Here is a 21,984-nt window from a genome sequence, read left to right on the forward strand (position 1 = left end):
AATGACAGAACTTAAACAAGAAATCATACACACAGAAAAAAAATAAAATACACAGCGTCACTGATCATTTAAATGCCAAGGACCAATTCATGAAGATCAACATTAGAAACTTTACCATCATAAAGACGACACTGCTTTTCACCGCAAGAAAACTCTCTGTTTTCTTGGACGGAACGAAAACTGTTGATTTTGGCCACTTCATCAATACCGACCTATACTTTCATTGGGACAAGTCAGCGTCGCAAACAGTATAGACTCCAATGCATACTGCACTCACAAATGAAATTATAATTATTTAATTGTCACTGTTATAGTCTTTTTTTTCTTTTTGTGCTAAGTCGTCAGGAAACAGAATTTTCGTTTACTAAGCTACCCTACAAGAAGTAGTTAATATTAACATACCTTGACTTCTGTATTTACCCTCGAGTTCCATGGATATACGATATAGTAGCAAATGTTACTACTGATGGCCATCTACACGCTGGTAGACAGTGAAGACAGTGAATTCTGACGCTATTGGTAACTGTTCAAACACTTGTGACCGTACCAGTCCTTCTGAAACGCCCACCATGAAAAACAGTATTGCTCCTCAAAGATATGGTATAAATTTAGAAACACACGAGACAAGATATTATCCATTCAGTTTGCGATAAAAACATACGGATGATACTACAAACGATTGATGAAGCTTAGCAAAATCACACCGTCAGTCTATCAACTAATGTATTCATCATCTATCCTTTCTATTCATCTATTTACATACTATCTATAGTTATCTCTTTAGTCAGTTTTCTTTTTTATACATCTGTCTGTCTATCTATTAGTCCACCCTCCTTTATCTGAGGTACGTACACCTTGCTTTCTCCAGCCGTGCCCGCCAAGGTGGATGGGTGGAGCTCATCGAAAGGTCTCCATCTCTCTCTTTCCACGCACTCAGTCCTTGCCTCACGCCATCCGCTCATTCCTCTCACCACAAATGAACGTTTACTAAAAAGTGGTGCATAGCCAGATTGCCTCACCCTTGACGGCCGAGGCAGCAACATTCCTTCACACAGCCGCCTAATGGAGTGGTACAGGTGTGGCTGTTGTATGATGATGTGACACTGATAATTGTCAATTTCTCTGACATGTGCGGTGACTAAGCGTTTGTTGCCTGCCCAAACAGAAACAGTGAGTTGAAAAACAATCTAATAACCTAGAGTAGGGATGTCCTTGGAAGTGTTGCCGTATTGGAGACCACGAATCGATGAACGGTTTAATCTAAGAGCCTGTGAACTTAATCGATTTGTTTTTTTGTTGTTATTCCCTTCTTATCTCTGGAAGCCCCTCTTAGCTGCTCCTCCATTAAGCCTTAACTGCCGCGCCGTTAGTGTGCTAGTCCATTTTTAGAAGTTAGTTAAATCAGCTTCCATGAGTCACCGAATCATTAAACTCGGACATCATGAAAGATTTTTCCTTGACAACCGACCCGCGAGCCAGCCAACCCATCACTTTGCTAGGGCAGCACGCAACGCACATGGGGACTTCAACGCGTACACACACACACACACACACACACACACACACACACACACACACACACACACACACAACGTTCCACATAAATTTATCGGACAGTTTATGAGTTAATTTGGGTTTTATGTCTACAAATTATCGTGCTCTCACCCCAGCCTCCCATCGCCGTTTTCTTTAGAGCCACGTCTTGTAGTACAGCACGACCTCCCCTTCCCCTTCCCGCACCCTGGCCGCTGCACTAACCCGTGCAAGGCGTGTATAAACCCATGAAAGCTAATACTCCTCCTACACCTCGTGCACCCAAAACACATGCCCGGTACACCCAACGAGGTACACTCCTACACACACACACACACACACACACACACACACACACACACACACACACACACACAACACACAACACACCTTTCATTTCAAACAGTCCATCCACCTGGGTTTTTGTACCTTGAAAGAAGCACCTCATAATACAAAACACCTCCTACCCTGACCCTGACTAGCCTTCCCAGCCTCTCTCATTACACTTGTCCCATCATCTTCACTTCTGTCTCCCTCCGTGCCTGCCTCCACCTCACAGACTCACTCGTTCTCTTCCCCCACAGGTACAAGATGCTCATACACATCCGCACACACACCAACGAGCGGCCATATGTCTGCAGTCAGTGTGAGAAGCGGTTCAGTAGACAGGAGAACCTTAGGATTCACGCCAGGACGCACACAGGTGAGGAACGCAAACACCTATGCATGTTCTTGTTCTCTTTTGTTGATGATTAGTGAAGGTTTATTGTCTGATACTAGAGAGAGAGAGAGAGAGAGAGAGAGAGAGAGAGAGAGAGAGAGAGAGAGAGAGAGAGAGAGAGAGAGAGAGAGAGAGAGAGAGAGAGAGAGAGAGAGAGAGAGAGAGAGAGAGAGAGACAGACAGACAGACAGACAGACAGACAGACAGACAGACAGACAGACAGACAGACAGACAGACAGACAGACAGACAGACAGACAGACAGACAGACAGACAGACAGACAGACAGACAGACAGACAGACAGACAGACAGACAGACAGACAGACAGACACAGTGCCTGAATGACTGACTAATTGACTGACACTGATTCTGAAGCATAACATGTAAGAACATACAAACGAGAGAGAGAGAGAGAGAGAGAGAGAGAGAGAGAGAGAGAGAGAGAGAGAGAGAGAGAGAGAGAGAGAGAGAGAGAGAGAGAGAGAGAGAGAGAGAGAGAGAGAGAGAGAGAGAGAGAGAGAGAGAGAGAGAGAGAGAGAGAGAGAGAGAGAGAGAGAGAGAGAGAGAGAGAGAGAAGGGGGACTACCACCGTCTGAGTAGCGTGTCGCCGCCAGCACTGTGGAGGCATAATTAAGAGGCCTTATAAGGGCGGGTTACCGGGCACCTCACTGCTGTACCCGCGGCCCCAGGGGAAACACACGCTTAATTATGGCACCTGGACGAGCCTTGGCGGACGGAGGGATAGATGGAGGGCGCGGGTGATGGTGAGGAGGGTAAGCGGGCAGGAAGAAGAAGGGAGGGAAGGGGAAAATGAGAGAGGGACGAGCAGAAGAAGGAATGAGATGCTGGTAGACATAGATGGGGCAGTAAAGTGGGTGGCGGAGAAAATTTTAGATAGTGTGAGGTAGTGTGTGTGTGTGTGTGTGTGTGAGAGAGAGAGAGAGAGAGAGAGAGAGAGAGAGAGAGAGAGAGAGAGAGAGAGAGAGAGAGAGAGAGAGAGAGAGAGAGAGAGAGAGAGAGAGAGAGAGAGAGAGAGAGAGAGAGAGAGAGAGAGAGAGACCATAGCATGTGAGTCAGGCTGCAGTGGCAGACGTGATGTCCCTCCGCTACTCGGGGAAACCTTAGTCTCCCTCGCCGGTGCTCGCCGTCTCACCTGTCACCTCTCCCCGCAGGTGAGAAGCCCTACGTGTGCACAGTGCCCGGCTGCGGCAAGGCGTACTCCAACTCCTCGGACCGCTTCAAACACACACGTACTCACTTCGTCGACAAGCCCTACGAGTGTCGCCACCCGGGCTGCGGCAAGCGCTACACTGACCCCTCCTCCCTCCGCAAACACGTCAAGATCTACGGCCACTACCGCCGCCCAGAAGACCAGGGCGTGTCTTCCTCTTCGTCCTCAGACCTGCTGGACCCCTCCATGACGGCCTCAGCCAGGCTGGATCTCTCGCCCTCACCATCTTCTTCCGGGTCGCCGCTGGTGCCCTCCCCAGTGCCCTCCACACCTTCGCCCTCATTTCTCCCGTCCACTCTCTTCCCAGGAACACACTCGGGTGCGGGTGTGGGCGTGGGCATGGGAGCTGCAGGACTCTTCATGGGCACCCGTGACGGCGTGGACGGTAGCACTGCAGCAGTACCAGGCAGGTCTACTGCTGCAGGGCGGGGCGGGACTGGCTGGGCTGGGTGGGGGCTTCCATTCACATTCTAATATGGTAGAGGAGGAAGAGGAAGACGACGATGACGAAGAGGAGGTGAGGATGGATTCCTCCGCCGCCCTGGACCTCTCCATGTGTCCGTCCCCGTTGGACCTGTCCCTCCCGTCATCCCGCTCCAAGCACCAGTAACGCTGCGGCATTTACCATCAGTGCCGGCCATTAGTGCCAGGGAGACAGCCAGGTGCCAAATATGACTTAGGGCTGAAATTATAGCTCCCCTTCGTGCCTTATACGTCCCTCGTCCCGTGCCCAAGGAGTGAAGCCTCAGGCAATCGGGAACCCAGCGAGGAACAACTTCTCAATCTTCCATCCTGTCGCATTCTCAGCGCCTCCGGAGTGCCTTAGTCCGCTGTCTGTGATAACAGGAGTCGGCCAGCCCCACACAGCCTCCCCGCAGCACCTCAACATGGAATCACAGTAAACGCTTGTGATATATTTTGCACTCTCTCTATTTTTTTTTTTCTTCTTTCTTTCTTTATTTTCCAATTTTAAGCGTTGCGTCGTGGAGTTGTGTGGCTAAGGAACACCCGTCTGTCTACCTCTTAACCTTGCCCAATGTGTATTGTCAATATCTTCTGCCTATTCTTCAACATCTCGAGGCGTGCCCATACATGTCTTACACAGCATGTGTCTGTTCACCCGTCTGTTTGTTCGTAGGCTTCCTCCCCGCCGTGATCAGGCACAGATCTGTAAATAGTGACTTCAATAATCTTCCAAATTAATTTTAGGGAAATAAAATCAATGTGATATGGAATGTCTTCCCTCGCTACACCTCAGCCATTCCTGGCGTGTGGAAGCAGCACTAAAGTGATCTGTTTATCCCGCCGGGGTGGCGAGTGGTGTGGCGGGCAGTGTGTCTGCGCCAGGCAGGCGGCGAGGCCAAACGCGCCCTTATAAGATTCTAGTGTGTCAGTCTTAACAAACTGTACCTTCATGAATTTAAGTTGCATTAATATAATAACATCTCTACCATAAAGATCAAAGATCTTTTAATGATAAGCAAATATTTTAGTTTCTTCCTTCAATGAAGGAGGGAGCTAATTACAACAAATTGACATAACAAGCAGTCCTTGGCCAATGTTTGATCTGTATATACCACTTCCTGACTGAGACACAGGCAACTGACACAGACAGAGCAATATCAAACTGATTAGTGATATGGACAATACACTGCACGCCGTAGGAAGCCGCCATGAGGCCCACGCCGCTCCCCGACGGTGAGATGGGCGGTCGCGCTGCGCCTCAGTCTTGGACTAAATTTGACGACATACGCTTAAACTTTCAAATACGAAGTCTTCCATTCTCCTAGTGTAAAATATAATATCTAAATAAATATTTGATTAGTAACAAGAAAGGATTAAAATCGGCAAGACTCGAAGGCGCAGCTGCCCTGGTGGTCCTCTCAACAGTATTATAGCCACCCACCACTTGGGTGTTCATGTTGCTGCTGCTGTTGCATATATCAAACTCCATAGCATTAATACTATACTCCTGAGCAGCAGTAACACCTCCCAACCTTACTATATAGTTATCCCTTTAAACTTCCCATCTTCACACATCCATTTTCTGTTAACGCAGTACCTGAGACTTCATCATATTTCAGGTTTTAGACGATGAAAATAGATGCTTATTATTGTGTCCTTAATTTCCCGGTGGCCGATTAACCCTACACTTAGCTAAACACTGCGGCCTTTGCCACCTCATCAGAAGAGGTAACACGCAGGCGAGGCAGCAGGGAGGCGCCTCTTGATGCCTCGTAATGGGTATTTGAGATGGTTGGCGCCTATATTTATCGCGTTCTTTTATTACTCTGCAATATATATAATGTTTATAGAGTCTGTACCAGTATAGTGTGGCGGGGGCCGGTGACTGGCTGGTGGGGAACTGGTTGTGTGTGTGTGTGTGTGTGTGTGTGTGTGTGTGTGTGTGTGTGTGTGTGTGTGTGTGTGTGTGTGTGTGTGTGTGTGTGTGTGTGTGTGTGTGTGTGTGCTGTCATCTCCCCAGTCAAGCTCCCGGTGGTCTAGTCATTAGAACTTTTATACTGCTTTCAATAAACTTCATCTTGATATGTGGCTGTTTTTCCCTCCACTCCACATTTTTCGGAAACCTATATGAGGCGTGACAATAAACACACAAGAAAACGTATTCATCACGAAAAAATAAATGTAGATAGTGATTGTTATTCCACCCTTTCCCTACAAACACTGGCCTTTTCCCGACAGTTCCTCTCTCGCCAATCCTCGTCTTTCTTTTCCTAGTTGCAAAACCACCTTCCCTCCCTCATACACACCATCATCTCGATCTACACGCGTGTTATAGAACTATATCGTGTTTCTTGAGTGAGAATATACAGTCTTCCTTTCCTCATATAACATTTCACTACATAAAAAAGAAGTCTATCGTTAATCGTTTACAGACTATAGATACCAAAAACGCAATACACACGAGCATACAGTATTAACTAGATCCTTTAGTAATATTCTGAGATTCCCCTTCCATGTTCTCATTTGATGAATACCACACAACTCAACCGATCCAAGAAACTGGCTTGATTTGAACAAATGGTAAAGCAGAAAGAGCTCATCTACCGACGGATGAGGTTGTGAACTAAGAACTGTACGTACGTGAAAATGTTTGAAATGACGGAAACAGTTTGTATATATACATTTACTAGTACGAGCTGGGTAGAGAATTAGTAAAAAAGCATATTGGTAAACATGTGATACAACAACAACAAGAACCCCCTCGTGTCGCCTGAACCTTGAACCCTCCCTCCATTCACATGAATTGAACCAAGGCCAAGGTAATCACTGGCGAAGACGATGACTGGCACAGATAGGAGATAGAAGTCTCGGAGGTATGCATAGCGGTTTTTTCCAGAGAGAGAGAGAGAGAGAGAGAAACTGTGTGTGTGCGTGTTCGCTTTTAATCGTCCTAACATTGTTAGTCAATTTCAGGTCAAGATTATTTAATATAAAAAGCTGACTTGTTGACTTGTGTGGTAGGATTTAAGGTCTCATCTCTCTCTCTCTCTCTCTCTCTCTCTCTCTCTCTCTCTCTCTCTCTCTCTCTCTCTCTCTCAGTATTTTACTTATCTCTTTTTTACCTAACAACACTGTCTGAGATCGTTATCTTGTGCTATCTCCCCAGAACAGTCAAGGTCTCCCTTACTTGTCGCTACGGTCAATAATCTCGATATCGGAAACGGCCACACTACAGCAAGTTGAAACACAGGTAGATATTCCTCGCCACACATTTTACCATCTCTTCACCAGACGTACGATTCATAACATGCACAAATAAAAATATAAAAAAAATAAAAAAATTTAAATCAACATAAGCTCGAAGCTTACGAATAGCACAGAGAACTTGACTAACGTGCTGCCTCACTGAAATCGTATGAGCTCCCCGCTTGTAGTTACAGTACCGTACCATAAGGTTTCCACGTACCGGCAGCTGAGATAAACGTCCCAGGACCAGCTGGTCACACTCAGAGCAGCGCCCTCAGCCTCTCTCAGGAAGGGGTTAGAAACTGCCACACGCCGTTCCCTCTTTCTCCTACCACGCCAGCTAGGAGATAGGAAAGTCAGCTCCCGGTAAAGTCTTAATGATATTTGCAGTTCCATGTTAATATTTACTTGTCTCGAATATAAAGTTTTGGATTACAGTAATTGTGAGGTAACGAAAGATTATGATGTAGCGGTAACGATAAATTAGGAATAGGTCTACATTTTTTTGGTGTCTTGAAGTTGGTGTGTGGTTGAACTTCCGAGATGGTGATTGAAGATGAGTATAGATAGTGTGTTATGACCGTTAATGATGTAGTCGGTGGTGGTAGTAGTAGTAGTAGTAGTAGTAGTAGTGGTGGTGGTGGTGGTAGTGGTAATAATAATAATGATAATAATAATAATAATAAAAATAACTAGCACTAACTGTTTTCTATCTCACATAGTAAATTACTTAACAACACTCATTATTATTATTATTATTATTATTATTATTATTATTATTATTATTATTATTATTATTAGGACCATTATTATCATAATTATTATTGTTTATCACAATTATTATTATCATTATTATTATTAGTTTTCTTTTCCTGTGTAAATAGTTATTATTATCAGTATTAGTATTAGTAGTAGTAGTAGTAGTAGTCGTATTTCTAGTAGTAGTAGTAGTAGTAGTAGTAGTAGTAGTAGTAGTATAATTATTATTATTATCATTATTATTATTATTATTATTATTATTATTATTATTATTATTATTATTATTATTATTATTATTATTATTATTATTATTATTATTATTATTATTATTATTATTATTATTATTATTATTATTATTATTATTATTATTATTATTATTATTATTATTATTATTACTATTACTATTATTCATCAATATTATTTACTATCATTATTGTTACTGTTTCTTTTTCTGTTTACATATTGTCATTATTATTATTGTTATTATTATTATTATTATTATTATTATTATTATTATTATTATTATTATTATTATTATTATTACTATTATTGGTGTGACAAGACAGAGAATGGGATGGGCTGGTGGAGGCTTGTAATTTTAAAGATATTGTGCATAAGTAGACTATATGATTATTCCTCATACTGTTGTCAGCACATATACTGTACCTACTATGTTTATTATTTATTGATGAGACAAACTTCACTCTAAACTCATGTAAATGGTCCTTTGAGGTACTTTTATCTCTGACACATTTTGAGAACACTTCTAGTGCAATTTCTTCAAAGGAATCTTTACATTGAGAGTAACATTTAGTTTTCAGTGTTTGTTGATATGGCTCCTGACCTCTCAAAGGGATGCATGTCAGGTCACCACTTCCCACAATCAACAGGAATGCATATGCCAATTCAATCACATTTCACATTCTTTCACAAGTTTTGTACTTGTTTGAATCTTAGAAATCCCTCCACTATATAACAGTACTGAATTATTAGTCACACACACACACACACACACACACACACACACACACGCCTGGTAGCTCAGTGGTTAGAGCGGTGGCTTCACAAGCCAGAGGACCAGGGTTCGATTCCCCGGCCGGGTGGAGATATTTGGGTGTGTCTCCTTTCACGTATAGCCCCTGTTCACCTAGCAGTGAGTAGGTACAGGATGTAAATCGAGGAGTTGTGACCTTGTTGTCCCGGTGTGTTCCTGGTCTCAGGCCTATCCGAAGATCGGAAATAATGAGCTCTGAGCTCGTTCCGTAGGGTAACGTCTGGCTGTCTCGTCAGAGACTGCAGCAGATCAAACAGTGAAATACACATACACACACACACACACACACACACACACACACACACACACACACACACACACACACACACACACAACACTGCTCTGATACCTCTTTGCCTGCACAGGAGTAGTGAGTCAGCAGCTAGACCTACCACCATGCCCTTCCCACAGGACCTGGAGGGCTTTGGGGTGGAGATTGAAAACTATACCTTCAAAGATGTGAGTGGTCTGCATCAGGTTCTACCTTATAATTACAAGAATAAAGAGGAATAGATCAGGAGGAGAACTGATGAGAGGTTGTTATTTGGAATTAACTTTTCACTGTTTGTCAATCTTTCTCATTATCATCTATTTGCAAGTAAATTTTTCCAGTTATAATATATTTAGAACTAACCTTTCACTGCTAGTCAATCTTTTCCATTATCAAATACATACAACTTTTTAAAATTTACTTTTTTCTACTACAGTTTTAAGAAATACTTGTGTAGTTTAGCAAAGATGAAACTAACCACATATTCTTTTTGAGAGTACTTTGTCAAAGATGTGGGTGATCTACAAAAAGGAATGGAATGTCACCTATTGAGATTAAAGAAGCATTGAGAGAGTGATCATGAAGTGCATTGAATAAGCATGCCATTTTCCATACCAGTATTGTTTCTTCAGAAAATTTACCTTTGGAGCTTAGCAAAGATAGTCAGTTATTTATATTTGAGGACGATTACTTGCCAAACTAATTATACATATTGTCAATGGATGTATTCACACAATTACTTTTCCCCACAGAGACTAGACTGGCTCTTCCATGTGAACTCCCCAAGCGAAATATTTAAAGCCCAGCCCACCTACTTCCTCTCTGAGTGGTCCTTCGTCATCATTGCCTTCATCTCCCTCATCCATGGTGACTCAGCTCCCATCTTTACCGTATCACCATCAATAACCATTTCATCACTTTTATATTGTCTGATACGTATTAGTACATATTTTATCTTCACCCTGCTATTCAAATCATGCTATCAAAATTTTCATCACCAAAGTCATTTGCTTTCTTAACACTTAGAATTCTGTTTGTAATGCAAAGAGTTGACAGTATATGGGGAAAGGAGTAAAGGTTGAATGAAGTAAAAGTATGCACTAGTTCAGAGGTTGTGATTCAGTGCCTACATGACTTTATCTCTATTATTTTTTTGGTCTTCACATTGCACTGTCATCTGCTCAGGACCTTTACAGTATGTGTACAAAATATATTTCATAATTCTCTCAGTTTCCAGGAAGTATATTATATAGGCCAATTAACCCTCTACATTCCATTTTCTCATAATTATAAGTTTATATTATGACCATATCACTAGCACTCCCTGGTCAGCTCTATCTAGCAAGCTACACTGATTTCCTCATATCTTAAGACCTCACCATTCTCCTCATTAAACGATCTTGCACTAGAAATCATTGTAAAGCATTTACATTTGCAATACTTTAATATTTCTATCCTGCATTCAGCTTTCCATGGAGAAATAATTGCTAATACCTTTCATTCCTGCTTCCAAAGATAGGTGTCTATTCAGGGATCCCAAAACCTACAGGTTTTTCCCAGTGTAGATCATTTACACTGACTCATCTCTACCTCCATAGACACCCTGCCTCAATGTATCACTTGTTCTATCCTTTTACCATTCAGAACTACCATATATATCAGCAGCATATTTACTTTTAGCTTCTTGACTTGCTATTATCACTTGCTTTGGTTTCTTATTATTCACAAATACATTAGCATCTCTGCATTTATTCTCAGTTTTCTGAATGGCCATGATCAACATGCTCCCTTTCCCTGCAGCCTTCATTGTGGGTGGCCGCTGGAAGTACATGTGGCTGGGCTGCTACCTGCATGGCCTCACCACAGAGATGGTGTCCTTCTGGATGCCAGACATTGACAACTACTGGCACTCTCAAACTACAGTTATAATGCTGGGTCGACGCTTGCCATTCCACATCCCTCTCATCTGTAAGTGACTCTGCTCTGATATCACTGCCTTTTCTTACTCCAAAAGTTCTGTGAGTTTCACTGTTCTGCTGAAGGTCTCAAATATCATCATTGGACTGTTAAGTAAACCTCATCTCTTCTACTTACAATTCCATGGGCTAATCACCCAATAAGATTCTGAACCAATGCTGCAATGTTCTACAGGAAAGGTTTTTCAAAAAGTGGAATGTTTAATAATACAGTATGTCTCATCTAGTGTCTTAAATTGCCCAGTCTTAATGAAAAATCTATCAAAAACTACTTAAGTATTGACTAAGCATGTACTGTATTGGCCCTTATTGTGCAGTGCATCAAGAACAACTGATGATGGCAGTAATGATGATGGTGATGTGTTGAACTCATAGAATGAGTTCTGCATCCAGATATTTAGTGATCATTATTGAAGTGCTTTACTCTGTCTTAAATGGATCTTGCATTATCAAATAACATTTTAAACAAATCATGTACAGTACTTATATTTGAAATGCATGGAATCCAGCAACATATCTTATTCACATATAAATCAGTAATTATGATGACTAGTCTATGAGTTTGTGTACATCTTTCTTTCTTTAAGAGCTATTCCCCCACCAGATCCATCCTTCATGTACAACGCAGCCTACATGGTGGCCCATGCCAAGCTGCCTCGCTGGGCTGAGCCAATGGCAGGTGTGTTGGCTACTACCTCAAGCCTTACAGAATGTTATGTTGTTGCCTATTGACTTGCAGCATCTAGAGATATGTTCCTTATATTTAAGAATTTAAGATCACAATTTACTTCCATGTCAAAAGCTTCAACTTTTTTTTAAATGCTGTACTGTATGTCTCCCTTTGAAATGCCACCTTTACCCTAGTTCTTTTTACAACTCTTCATTTACAATATAGCTCTTTATAAAGACATATGGAAGTAAGACCAAATGTATATAGTCTTCAATGCTACTTGACCTCATTCATCACCCTCTAGCACTGCATGGAATTAACATAGAAATAATTAATTTTAGTACTTTTCTGAAAACAACCAAGAAATTTTGTTCATATGTTACTTGCTATATATAGGAGACAATTCCATATTCATAAGTTCAAATAAAATGTTTTGAATGTGTATTCACATAACTATATTTTCAATATTCCATTTTCCATTACAATCTTGGTAAAGAGGTAAGCATTATATAGGAATGTTCCTGTCCACGTCTGCTCTTTCATTTTTTTATAGAAATCTTAATGTGGTTATCTACATCTTTCTTTATGCTAATATAATTCACGGATGATCTTGTTTGATCAACTTGTCTTCCTATAGAATATGCATGGAATATGTGCAGAATAGATGCTCAGCTGTCACTACTCATGTCAGGGAAGCATTCACTTCTTCCCAAGTCTTATGTGGTGGAATGTGACTCAAAGTCTTATCAACAGTTCATTAATAACCTTTTCAATTTCAACAAGACACCTCAAAACTGAACTACTGATTTCCTTACTAATTATCCATACTTTACATTCAAGCTTAGCTTTTCCACTTGTCACACTGCTCCTTAATCAACATATCATCTTAATCATCCCACATGTAATGGAACATTAAAGAGAGACATAAGCTCATCTCTTTCCCTCAGCTGGACTAGTGGAGGTGCTTATTGACATACCATATGACATCATGGCAGTCAAGTTTGTGCACTGGACTTGGCATGACACTGACCCCAACATCTATGACCGACATTACTGGGTGCCTTGGAACTCCTACTACTTCCACCTCACATTTGGCACGGCCTTCAACTTTGCTCTCCACTTCTGGCGCCGCAAGATTACTGGCAATGATGACAAGGAATATGTCTCAAGGTATTCCTGAAGATGGCACGGTGCCAAGCAAGGTGTAGCCACTTCTGCTGGTCTGATAATGGTTACTAACCATTTGACGGCTTTTTGGAACATCTTTCCTTCATTACTAACCTCTCTTTTATATCTGCTACTTATACAATTACATTCAATCTTTAAATTGGGTAGAAATTGCAAAATGTATTCTTTTCCATCCATAAATTTTTTTTTTCAAATGTGCAATATTTTGAAGTCTTCCAGAGTTGCAAAACTCATTTTTATTGCAAGATGATTGGTAAACACTACTTTTATTCACTCATTAATTCTGTAAAGTTAAGTCAGTAAAGACAATTAGGTATGTTTTCATTTAGTATTACTCATTAAGAAATCAACAAAGCACACATTAAGGCTGATGAATATCCTGCTCTAACATTAGCTTTTGTGTTTCAGCCCTGGCAAGGAGGTGCTCTGTGCTGCACTAGCTGGCCTGTGTGGCATGCCTGGGGGAGTGCTGCAGTTCCTCTTCCTTTACCACCCCCTCCATGACTCTCTCGGCATCCACACTGAAAACTGTGTCATCACTATCCTGGTTGTCTACTTCTTGATTGTGTGGACAGCTGACCGTGCTCCAGGACTTTCAGCACGCAGGCACAAAGGTAGCAGTCCTGTCTTTTCTCTGCTGCATTTTATTTTGTTATTCTGTTTTACTTCTAATGTGTAATTAATTTTCTTTGTCAATGTGTGTCAGTTTATCATCCAGTATCTTCACATTTTTATTATTATCTATTATACTATTTTTTTTCTGATGGCACTCAATATTAATTTAACTTATTTTCATTAACTTCCCAAAGCCAAGGTAATGCTTTTAAATTGTCTATTTTTAATGTTCAATCACTTTTTGCCTTCTTAATCACTGGGTTATGTATTTATTACTTGGCTGAATGAATCACAATGTGACTTTACTGCATTACTGAGTCATCCTTCAAGGCTGACTGGTGATCTGTTGGTATTCATTGCAATGACGCAAAGGCAAGCTGCTCACTTAGTTGTGGGTGAGGTGGTTTTTCTGATTTCTTCCATCTTTGTTGAAGGGTTATTGTTCTTTTTTACTCTCACCTATACAGGATTCACTATCAAGGTTCTTCAGTTACTCTGCCTTTCACCTTAGCTTACGAGATGTATTGATTTCCATAATTTTTAGGACATAATTTGAAGAGTAAAATTAAATGTGACAATGAGAAAACAAAAAGATGTCTATAATCTTTATAAGATTTCCAAGTTCTCTGAGTTTGATTATCTAAATTTAGATCCTCTCGATCTATGACCCTAATTATCATTCTTTTGTGTTTTCTTTCTCTATTGATTAGATTTGTTTTGATGATTTATCATTTTTCTCTAATTGTTGTTGTGTTCTTACATTTATGGGAGTGTCAGTCATTACACAGATATCAGCACATGTCTAACTGTTCTCTCCTGCACTCACAGCTGAGCGTCTGCACTGGTCCGTGGTGCTAGTGGTATTTAACATGGTGCTCCACTACGGCCTGTACTATGGCATGGCACTCTTCGGCTCCCCTGAGAGTGAGGTCTCCATTGGTCTTCACGAGCGCACTGGCCCTTGTGATGAGAAGACCAAGGTGTACACTGCCATAGGAGGGGTGAGTTCTTGTTCTGGCATGACTCATTCAATAGCAATGCTTGATGTTGTTCTGCCTTTTTTTGTCACTTTCTTTTTTTAACATTTGAACCAACAGGCTGCAGGTATTTATCAGTAGTAAACCTTAACAAAATTGTACTGAACTGCATACCACATATTATGTGCTTTAATTTTCTAATTATATTTGTTTCTTGTTGATAAAGTAAAAAAATATGTAATAGGTTTCATTGGCAGAGTAAAGTAGGAAATGCTTTGATGGATGAATGATATGAATAATCATATCATAAGGATAGAAAAAGAATTATTGGTGACAAAAGAATAATTGGACATGACATAAGAGTCTAAGGCTAAAGGGAAGAATTAAATTAACAAGATGTAGTGTTAGATACAAGATAGATGTCTGGAGGAATAGCTGGTCAAAATGATAGGGATGAGTGGAAAACAACTGTAGCTCTATGTTTAAATGAAAATGCAGCTTGAACACTCATGATAAGAGGTTCTCTCACATACCATATAGCTACATCTCATTTCTAGCTAATCATTTAGTCAAAGTAAGAGATCTAGTACTCTACATGCATAAAATCACTCTAGTACCGTCTTTCACTGTCTCAGTCGTATCACTACAACCATTTATCTCCAGGTGCTGGAAAGGAGGACCTACCTCTGCACTAGTGACTATGACGAGGGCTACTTTGATTTCCACTGCCTGCCAGGAGGGAAGCCGGTGAGTGACGGCAAGGAGTGGTACACCATCTGTGGCACGCCCTTTCCTAACCGGGCAGAGTACATATCAGTCATCACTCTGGTGTGCACACTGGCAGCCGTAGTGTTCTATAACCTGCTGGCTCGCAGTTCTCGCACACTGTACTATCACAAGACAACCCTAAGGAAGAAGAAAACAAAGTGATGTCTCCCAGTTTGTGTTTATATCACACACCAGTATCAAAGAAAGTCTAGTGAGATTCCTTATACATACAACACACTGTTAAGACAATGTGCAACACTTCTTTAATATGTATATCAAATAAATATACATAACACCTTTCTTTAAAAATGGGTCGAAAGATGTTTTGTGTTGTATCTATCCAACAATTTATGGAATTTTATAAAGTTTTAGATATTGAAACCTTCTATTTTCTTTTTATTTCCCTTGCACAGTTTTTAACACATTCCTAGATATATCAGTCCAATTCATCAAGTTATACGTGCAAAGAAAATATTTAGTGAAGCTGGTCAATTTGTAAGGCTTCTGGTAGGAGGAAAATTATTGATAATGCTAAGCTTAGATTGTAATGGTTGTCACTACAGATAGACACTCAGAGGAGCTTCAAGGAGAGGGATGTAATAGTGGTGAAATAGTTGATGGAAGGGAAGGGAACTATTAGAGAACAGATTTGTGCGCAGTGATGAAGCACAGTCAGAAACAAGTAAGTGGAGAACCTTAATTGTATCACCTACACTATTTATTCACCCCAAAGAAAAAACACCAGACCAGACAGAAATGATCAGTACAATTTGTTGGTAGTATTAAATTTTGTCCTTCTCTCTCAACCCTCCCCATCATTACTTCATTATGTATGTAGTGTCTGCAAGCAAAAGTGTTCTATATGTGTCTGCTTTGGGCTAGATTCTACAGCAAAGAAATCTTGTATTACAAACAACAATAACCATAACAATAATAATAATAATAATGATAATGATAATAATAATAATAATAATAATAATAATAATAATAATAATAATAATAATAATAATAATAATAATAATAATAATAATAATAATAATAATAATAATAATAATAATAATAATAATAATAATAATAATAATAATAATAATAATAATAATAATAATAATAATAATAATAATAATAATAATAATAATAATAATAATAATAATAATAATAATATTAATAATAATAATAACAATATTAATAATAACAATAATAATTATTATTATCATTGTTATTATTATTATTATTGTAATAATAACAATAATATTGATAGTAATTCTGATTTATTTAGCTATGGGAAGAAAACTAGGAAAAAGCATGATAATTTGGAAAAAAAAGGAAAATGCCACTTCTATATTTTTTCTCACCATCAAAGTAGTTACAGCCATAAAGAACAAAAGATCATAGTAAAAGCTACAGGAGGTCAGTGCATGGAAAGAGTATGTGGCAATCCACGCATAATAACACTGAATGTGAGTTTCAGCTTAAAATAAATTACACACGCCAATCCAATGCTGGGCAATGGAGCACAACATTTGACACTTAATGAATACAAAAAACATGACAGACCAACAAATTTTACACCAACTCAATTACGTAGAAAATTCTGAATGGAGATTTGTTGATGAATCTTCTCTCTCTCTCTCTCTCTCTCTCTCTCTCTCTCTCAATTTGGAGATTCAAGAAAGTATTTCACACACACACACACACACTGCGTAGTGTAGTGGTTAGCACGCTCGACTCACAGTCGAGAGGATCCGGGTTCGAGTCCCGGAAAGCGGCGAGGCAAATGGGCAAGCCTCTTAATGTGCAGTCCCTGTTCACCTAGCAGTAAATAGGAACGGGATGTAACTCGAGGAGTTGTGGCCTCGCTTTCCCGGTGTGTGGAGTATCTGTTGTGGTCACAGTCCTACCCGAATATCGGTCTATGAGCTCTGAGCTCGCTCCGTAATGGGGAAGACTGGCTGGGTGACCAGCAGACGACCGTGGTGAATTACACGTTCGTGCTGAGACGTTACCAACCCCAGAATTGGAGTCAGGAAGACTTCTGACCATCCTGGTTGCATGTATACTTTGGGAGGGGAGATATCGATGCAGGTGTCCCGTCTCTAAAAGTGAAGGAACAACAGTGAAACAAATGGAAAATGGCAACGGGAAGTAGAGAAAGGTCCATGGATAGCGGTGGCGATAAACAGACGTTAACAAGGAGGGACATTGCGAGACACCACAAGGTTTGAGATATCTGATCAAATGAAACTGGAGCCTTCTCAGGTTTTAGAGAGAGGGATGAAAGAAGGTATAATATGAAGGTGGCAACATTAGAAAAGGTTGTATTCTTTATAAGGAAAGATGTGATGTCTAGGTTACCTGAGAGGATGAAGAATCTGGAGAAAGAAAACGCTGACTTAAAGGATAAACTCAAGTGTTTTGAGAGTGTGAAATCGAATAATGTCGAAATAAAAAAAAAAAAAAAAAAAATGGATTGTCTCAAACAAGAAAATGAAACAAGAAAATTAAAGAAAAATGTAACAATTACGAGGACATTATTCAAGAAATGAACCAGAAGGTGCAGGACAACAACAAAAAGGTGAAAGAGGAAATACAGGAAAAAACTGAAGGATGAATTGAAAAGGAAAGTGAGAACCAGAAAATGAGTGTTAATGAAATAGTGAAAAAGCAAGTACAAGACAGGACAAAAGACACAGTAATACAGGTCATTAAGGAGAAGGAAGACCTATTCAAAGACACAGTTGACAAGAAATGTGTAGTAGTATGGGATTTAAAAGAAAAGAAGAATCCAATTTAGTATGTAAGGGAAAAAAGAAGAGAAAGAGTTAGCAAAAGACATAATAAATACGGTTCAGGATGAAGAACAAAATCTTGAAAGTGAAATAGAAGAAGTGTATAGGATGGGAAAATACAGTGATGGACATGCAAGACCTATGAAAATAAAACTGAGATCACAAGTGGAAGAACTACTAGTAAGAGCAAGGAAGTTAGCACATTTAGATGCATACAAAAGTGTATGGATAAAAAGAGACATGTGTAATGCGGGAAAAAAATAATTAATTCATTCAACTTACAATAAATAAAGGAAAGATTATGAAGGACTTTTAAATTTATTTTGACAATTGGTAGCAGTAGCCATGATGAAGGCACTGGGTTATAAATCTAGAAAAAAAAAATTACCACTGAACAAATTCACACATTTTACAACAAATAAATAGAATAACATTAAATTATTTTTCTCTCCCCGCAATCACTTTTCGTTCGTTTACAGTCCAGCTCACCGGAGAGAGGATACACTCACTCATTACAAAATACAATGCAGAAAAACGAAATTACACGACATCATTAATTTCACAGCCTCGCAATTGAGCGGCGGCGACACAAGCGGCTTCGTAGCTCACGGAAAGAAACAAAAAAACATTTACTCGTCTTTGCGGCTGCAATGTACTATGAATGGAGAGAAGTGTACCACATGGTGCCACTTCCTCGAACAAACACATTCAACTTTGGGGCCTAGTTACACCATGAGAAGAAAAGGGGGCGGGGAAAGGACGTACCATGATGAGTGACGATCCCCACCCCCCCTTCATTTCATCCTATACTGCCGCCAAATAATAATTTCGCTTTCCTCTATTCCTACAAACGAATATCCTATCAAACATACACACCCGTGTACCACATTTGGAGAGAGAGTAGCAGTCTCTATCTACTCGGATGAAGAACGGGAGACAACTGTATAAGTAATCAAATTATATGACTATAAGCACTATTTCATATATAAGTTACTTTAAATTTTACAAGACCGGAGGAGGTATTGACCTGCTCAGATGAAGAACAGGAGGCAACTGTGGGAAAGCGCTCCAGTGATTCCTCTTACGCTCAAGGCCCTCTAGTGGGCTTTGCTTCCTAGCTCTACCTCCCAAGCATTTGTCAGTCGCCACACCAGGATTGGTGTAGGGTGACTAAAAGTGATTTTGATTGCCAGTACTAAGGAAATTACATTACTGGAAAACACTTTTTTTGTACAGTTAAGTTCTCCCTCTACTTACTGGAGTGAAAAAATCGTTAAACTTCTGACTACAAAGCAAGGAAATTTAATATCTTTCATTCCTGAGCTGGCCCACGGGACGCGTCTGTCTGCACCACGTGTCGCTACGTTATGACCTTAAAAACTAAAAACTTAATATTATTATCCACGGCACTACACATGAATTTGAAAGAAAAAAAAAAGATTGAAAGAAATGAGAAATGAAGTGAAAGAAAAAAAATTAGAAGCGTACAGAGACCGAGAAAAAAAGTTTTTTTCTGAAAGTTTGGAACATGAGACTTAGGAAATGGTACATCAAGGAAAGAAAAGAAAGAGCAGAGGAGGAAAAGAGGGGAAAGGTAAAAAATTTAAAGTTGCTTATACTAATATAAACGGATCTCACAGGGATAAATGAATTGAACAACTTTAATAAAGAGATTGAGCCAGCCAGGCAGTAGTAGTAACAGTTGTTGTTGTAACAGCATCATTATTGTTATTACTATCAAGAGCATAAATGATGTGTGTGTGTGTGTGTGTGTGTGTGTGTGTGTGTGTGTGTGTGTGTGTGTGTGTGTGTGTGTAATTCACCACGGTCGTCTGCTGGTCACCTAGTCAGCCTTCCCCATTACGGAGCTAGTTCAGAGCTCAAACACCGATCAACACACTACACACACCGGAAAAGCGAGGCCACAACCCCTCGAGTTACATCCCGTAATTACTTGCTGCTAGGTGAACAGGAACTACACATTAAGAGGCTTGCCCATTTACCTCGCCGCGCCAGGGACTCGAACCCGGGCCAAGCGTGCTAACCACAACACTACGTGGTGTGTGTCTGTGTGTGTGTGTGTTTCACTGTTACCCTACGGAACGAGCTCAGAGCTCATTATTTCCGATCTTCGGATAGGCCTGAGACCAGGCACACAACACACACCTGGACAACAAGGTCACAACTCCTCTATTTACATCCCGTACCTACTCACTGCTAGGTGAACAGGGGCTACACGTGAAAGGAGACACACCCAAATATCTCCACCCGGCCGGGGAATCGAGCCACGGTCCTCTGGCTTGTGAAGCCAGCGCTCTACTGAGCTACCGTGCGTGTGTGTGTGTGTGTGTGTGTGTGTGTGTGTGTGTGTGTGTGTGTGTGTGTGTGTGTGTGTGTGTGTGTGTGTGTAATTCACCTCGGTCGTCTGCTGGTCACCCAGCCAGTCTTTCTCATTAAGGAGCGAGCTCAGAGCTCACAGACCGATCTTCGGGTAGGACTGAGACCACATTACACTCCACACACCGGGAAAGCGAGGCCACAACACCTCGAGTTACATCCCGTACCTATTTACTACTAGGTGAACAGGGGCCACACATTAAGAGGCTTGCCCATTTGCTTCGCCGCCTCCGGGACTCGAACCCGGAACTCTCGATTGTGAGTTGAGCGTGCTAACTACTACACTACGCAATGTGTGTAAAAAAGTGTGTGTGTGTGTGTGTGTTTCACTGTTTGATCTGCTGCAGTCTCTGACGAGACAGCCAGACGTTACCCTACGGAACGAGCTCAGAGCTCATTATTTCCGATCTTCGGATAGGCCTGAGACCAGGCACACACCACACACCGGGACAACAAGGTCACAACTCCTCGATTTACATCCCGTACCTGCTCACTGCTAGGTGAACAGGGGCTACACGTGAAAGGAGACACACCCAAATATCTCCACCCGGCGGGGAATCGAACCCCGGTTCTCTGGCTTGTGAAGCCAGCGCTCTAACCACTGAGCTACCGGGCGTGTGTGTGTGTGTGTGTGTGTGTGCGGTGATGTGTTTGGGCTGCCCAGTGTGGCATTGCTAACCTGGAAAAAGTGTATTGCGAGTGAATAGGCCTATTACAAAGAGAGAGAGAGAGAGAGAGAGAGAGAGAGAGAGAGAGAGAGAGAGAGAGAGAGAGAGAGAGAGAGTGTGTGTGTGTGTGTGTGTGTGTGTGTGTGTGTGTGTGTATGTATGGCATTGATAAGAAACTACATAGTTGATGTTTAACCATTAAACTACCACTTGCGGTGTGTGTGTGTGTGTGTGTGTGTGTGTGTGTGTGTGTGTGTGTGTGTGTGTGTGTGTGTGTGTGTGTGTGTGTGTGTGTGTGTGTGTGTGTGTGTGTGTGTGTGTGTGTGTGTGAGAGAGAGAGAGAGAGAGAGAGAGAGAGAGAGAGAGAGAGAGAGAGAGAGAGAGAGAGAGAGAGAGAGAGAGAGATAATGACTTATTAATTTTAATTTTTCAATAACATACGACGATATTAAGCAACCAACATTAGATCATAGAGAAAGGGGAAAGGAAAGGAAGTAAATATGAACACACACACAGACAAACCCACACACACACACACACACACACACACACACACACACACACACACACACACACACACACACACACGAACAAACAAACAAGCTGGGGGAAAGTTAATGTTAGAATAATATACACCAAATTTAGAAAACTTGGAATTAA

General features: G+C 40.8%; 2 protein-coding genes and 1 non-coding gene across 3 annotated transcripts in view; 2 read left to right on the forward strand and 1 right to left on the reverse strand.

The window, feature by feature from the left end:
- The window catches only part of LOC123513926 (zinc finger protein GLIS2-like), a 37,074-nt gene extending 31,041 nt beyond the window's left edge, over nucleotides 1–6,033 (forward strand). Inside the window, 3 exon segments of the mRNA XM_045271423.1 lie at nucleotides 2,118–2,236; nucleotides 3,426–3,837; nucleotides 3,839–6,033. Coding sequence (XP_045127358.1) covers nucleotides 2,118–2,236; nucleotides 3,426–3,837; nucleotides 3,839–4,094 — 787 coding nt within the window. The 3' untranslated portion in view covers nucleotides 4,095–6,033.
- Nucleotides 6,034–7,103: 1,070 nt separating this feature from the next.
- Nucleotides 7,104–15,859, forward strand: LOC123513925. Its single transcript, XM_045271422.1, has 9 exons — nucleotides 7,104–7,561; nucleotides 9,374–9,467; nucleotides 10,032–10,146; nucleotides 11,080–11,247; nucleotides 11,860–11,934; nucleotides 12,873–13,095; nucleotides 13,522–13,727; nucleotides 14,557–14,729; nucleotides 15,369–15,859. The coding sequence occupies exons 2-9, from the start codon at nucleotides 9,405–9,407 to the stop codon at nucleotides 15,633–15,635; spliced, it is 1,290 nt and encodes a 429-aa protein (XP_045127357.1). The 5' UTR covers nucleotides 7,104–7,561; nucleotides 9,374–9,404; the 3' UTR covers nucleotides 15,636–15,859.
- Nucleotides 15,860–21,199: 5,340 nt separating this feature from the next.
- On the reverse strand, nucleotides 21,200–21,272 carry Trnav-cac. Its single transcript has one exon. It is a non-coding gene; the product is annotated as a tRNA-Val (tRNA).
- Between the last annotated feature and the right edge of the window lie 712 nt (nucleotides 21,273–21,984).

Source organism: Portunus trituberculatus, chromosome 37 (genome assembly GCF_017591435.1).
Source record: "Portunus trituberculatus isolate SZX2019 chromosome 37, ASM1759143v1, whole genome shotgun sequence".
NCBI classification, from domain to species: domain Eukaryota; kingdom Metazoa; phylum Arthropoda; class Malacostraca; order Decapoda; family Portunidae; genus Portunus; species Portunus trituberculatus.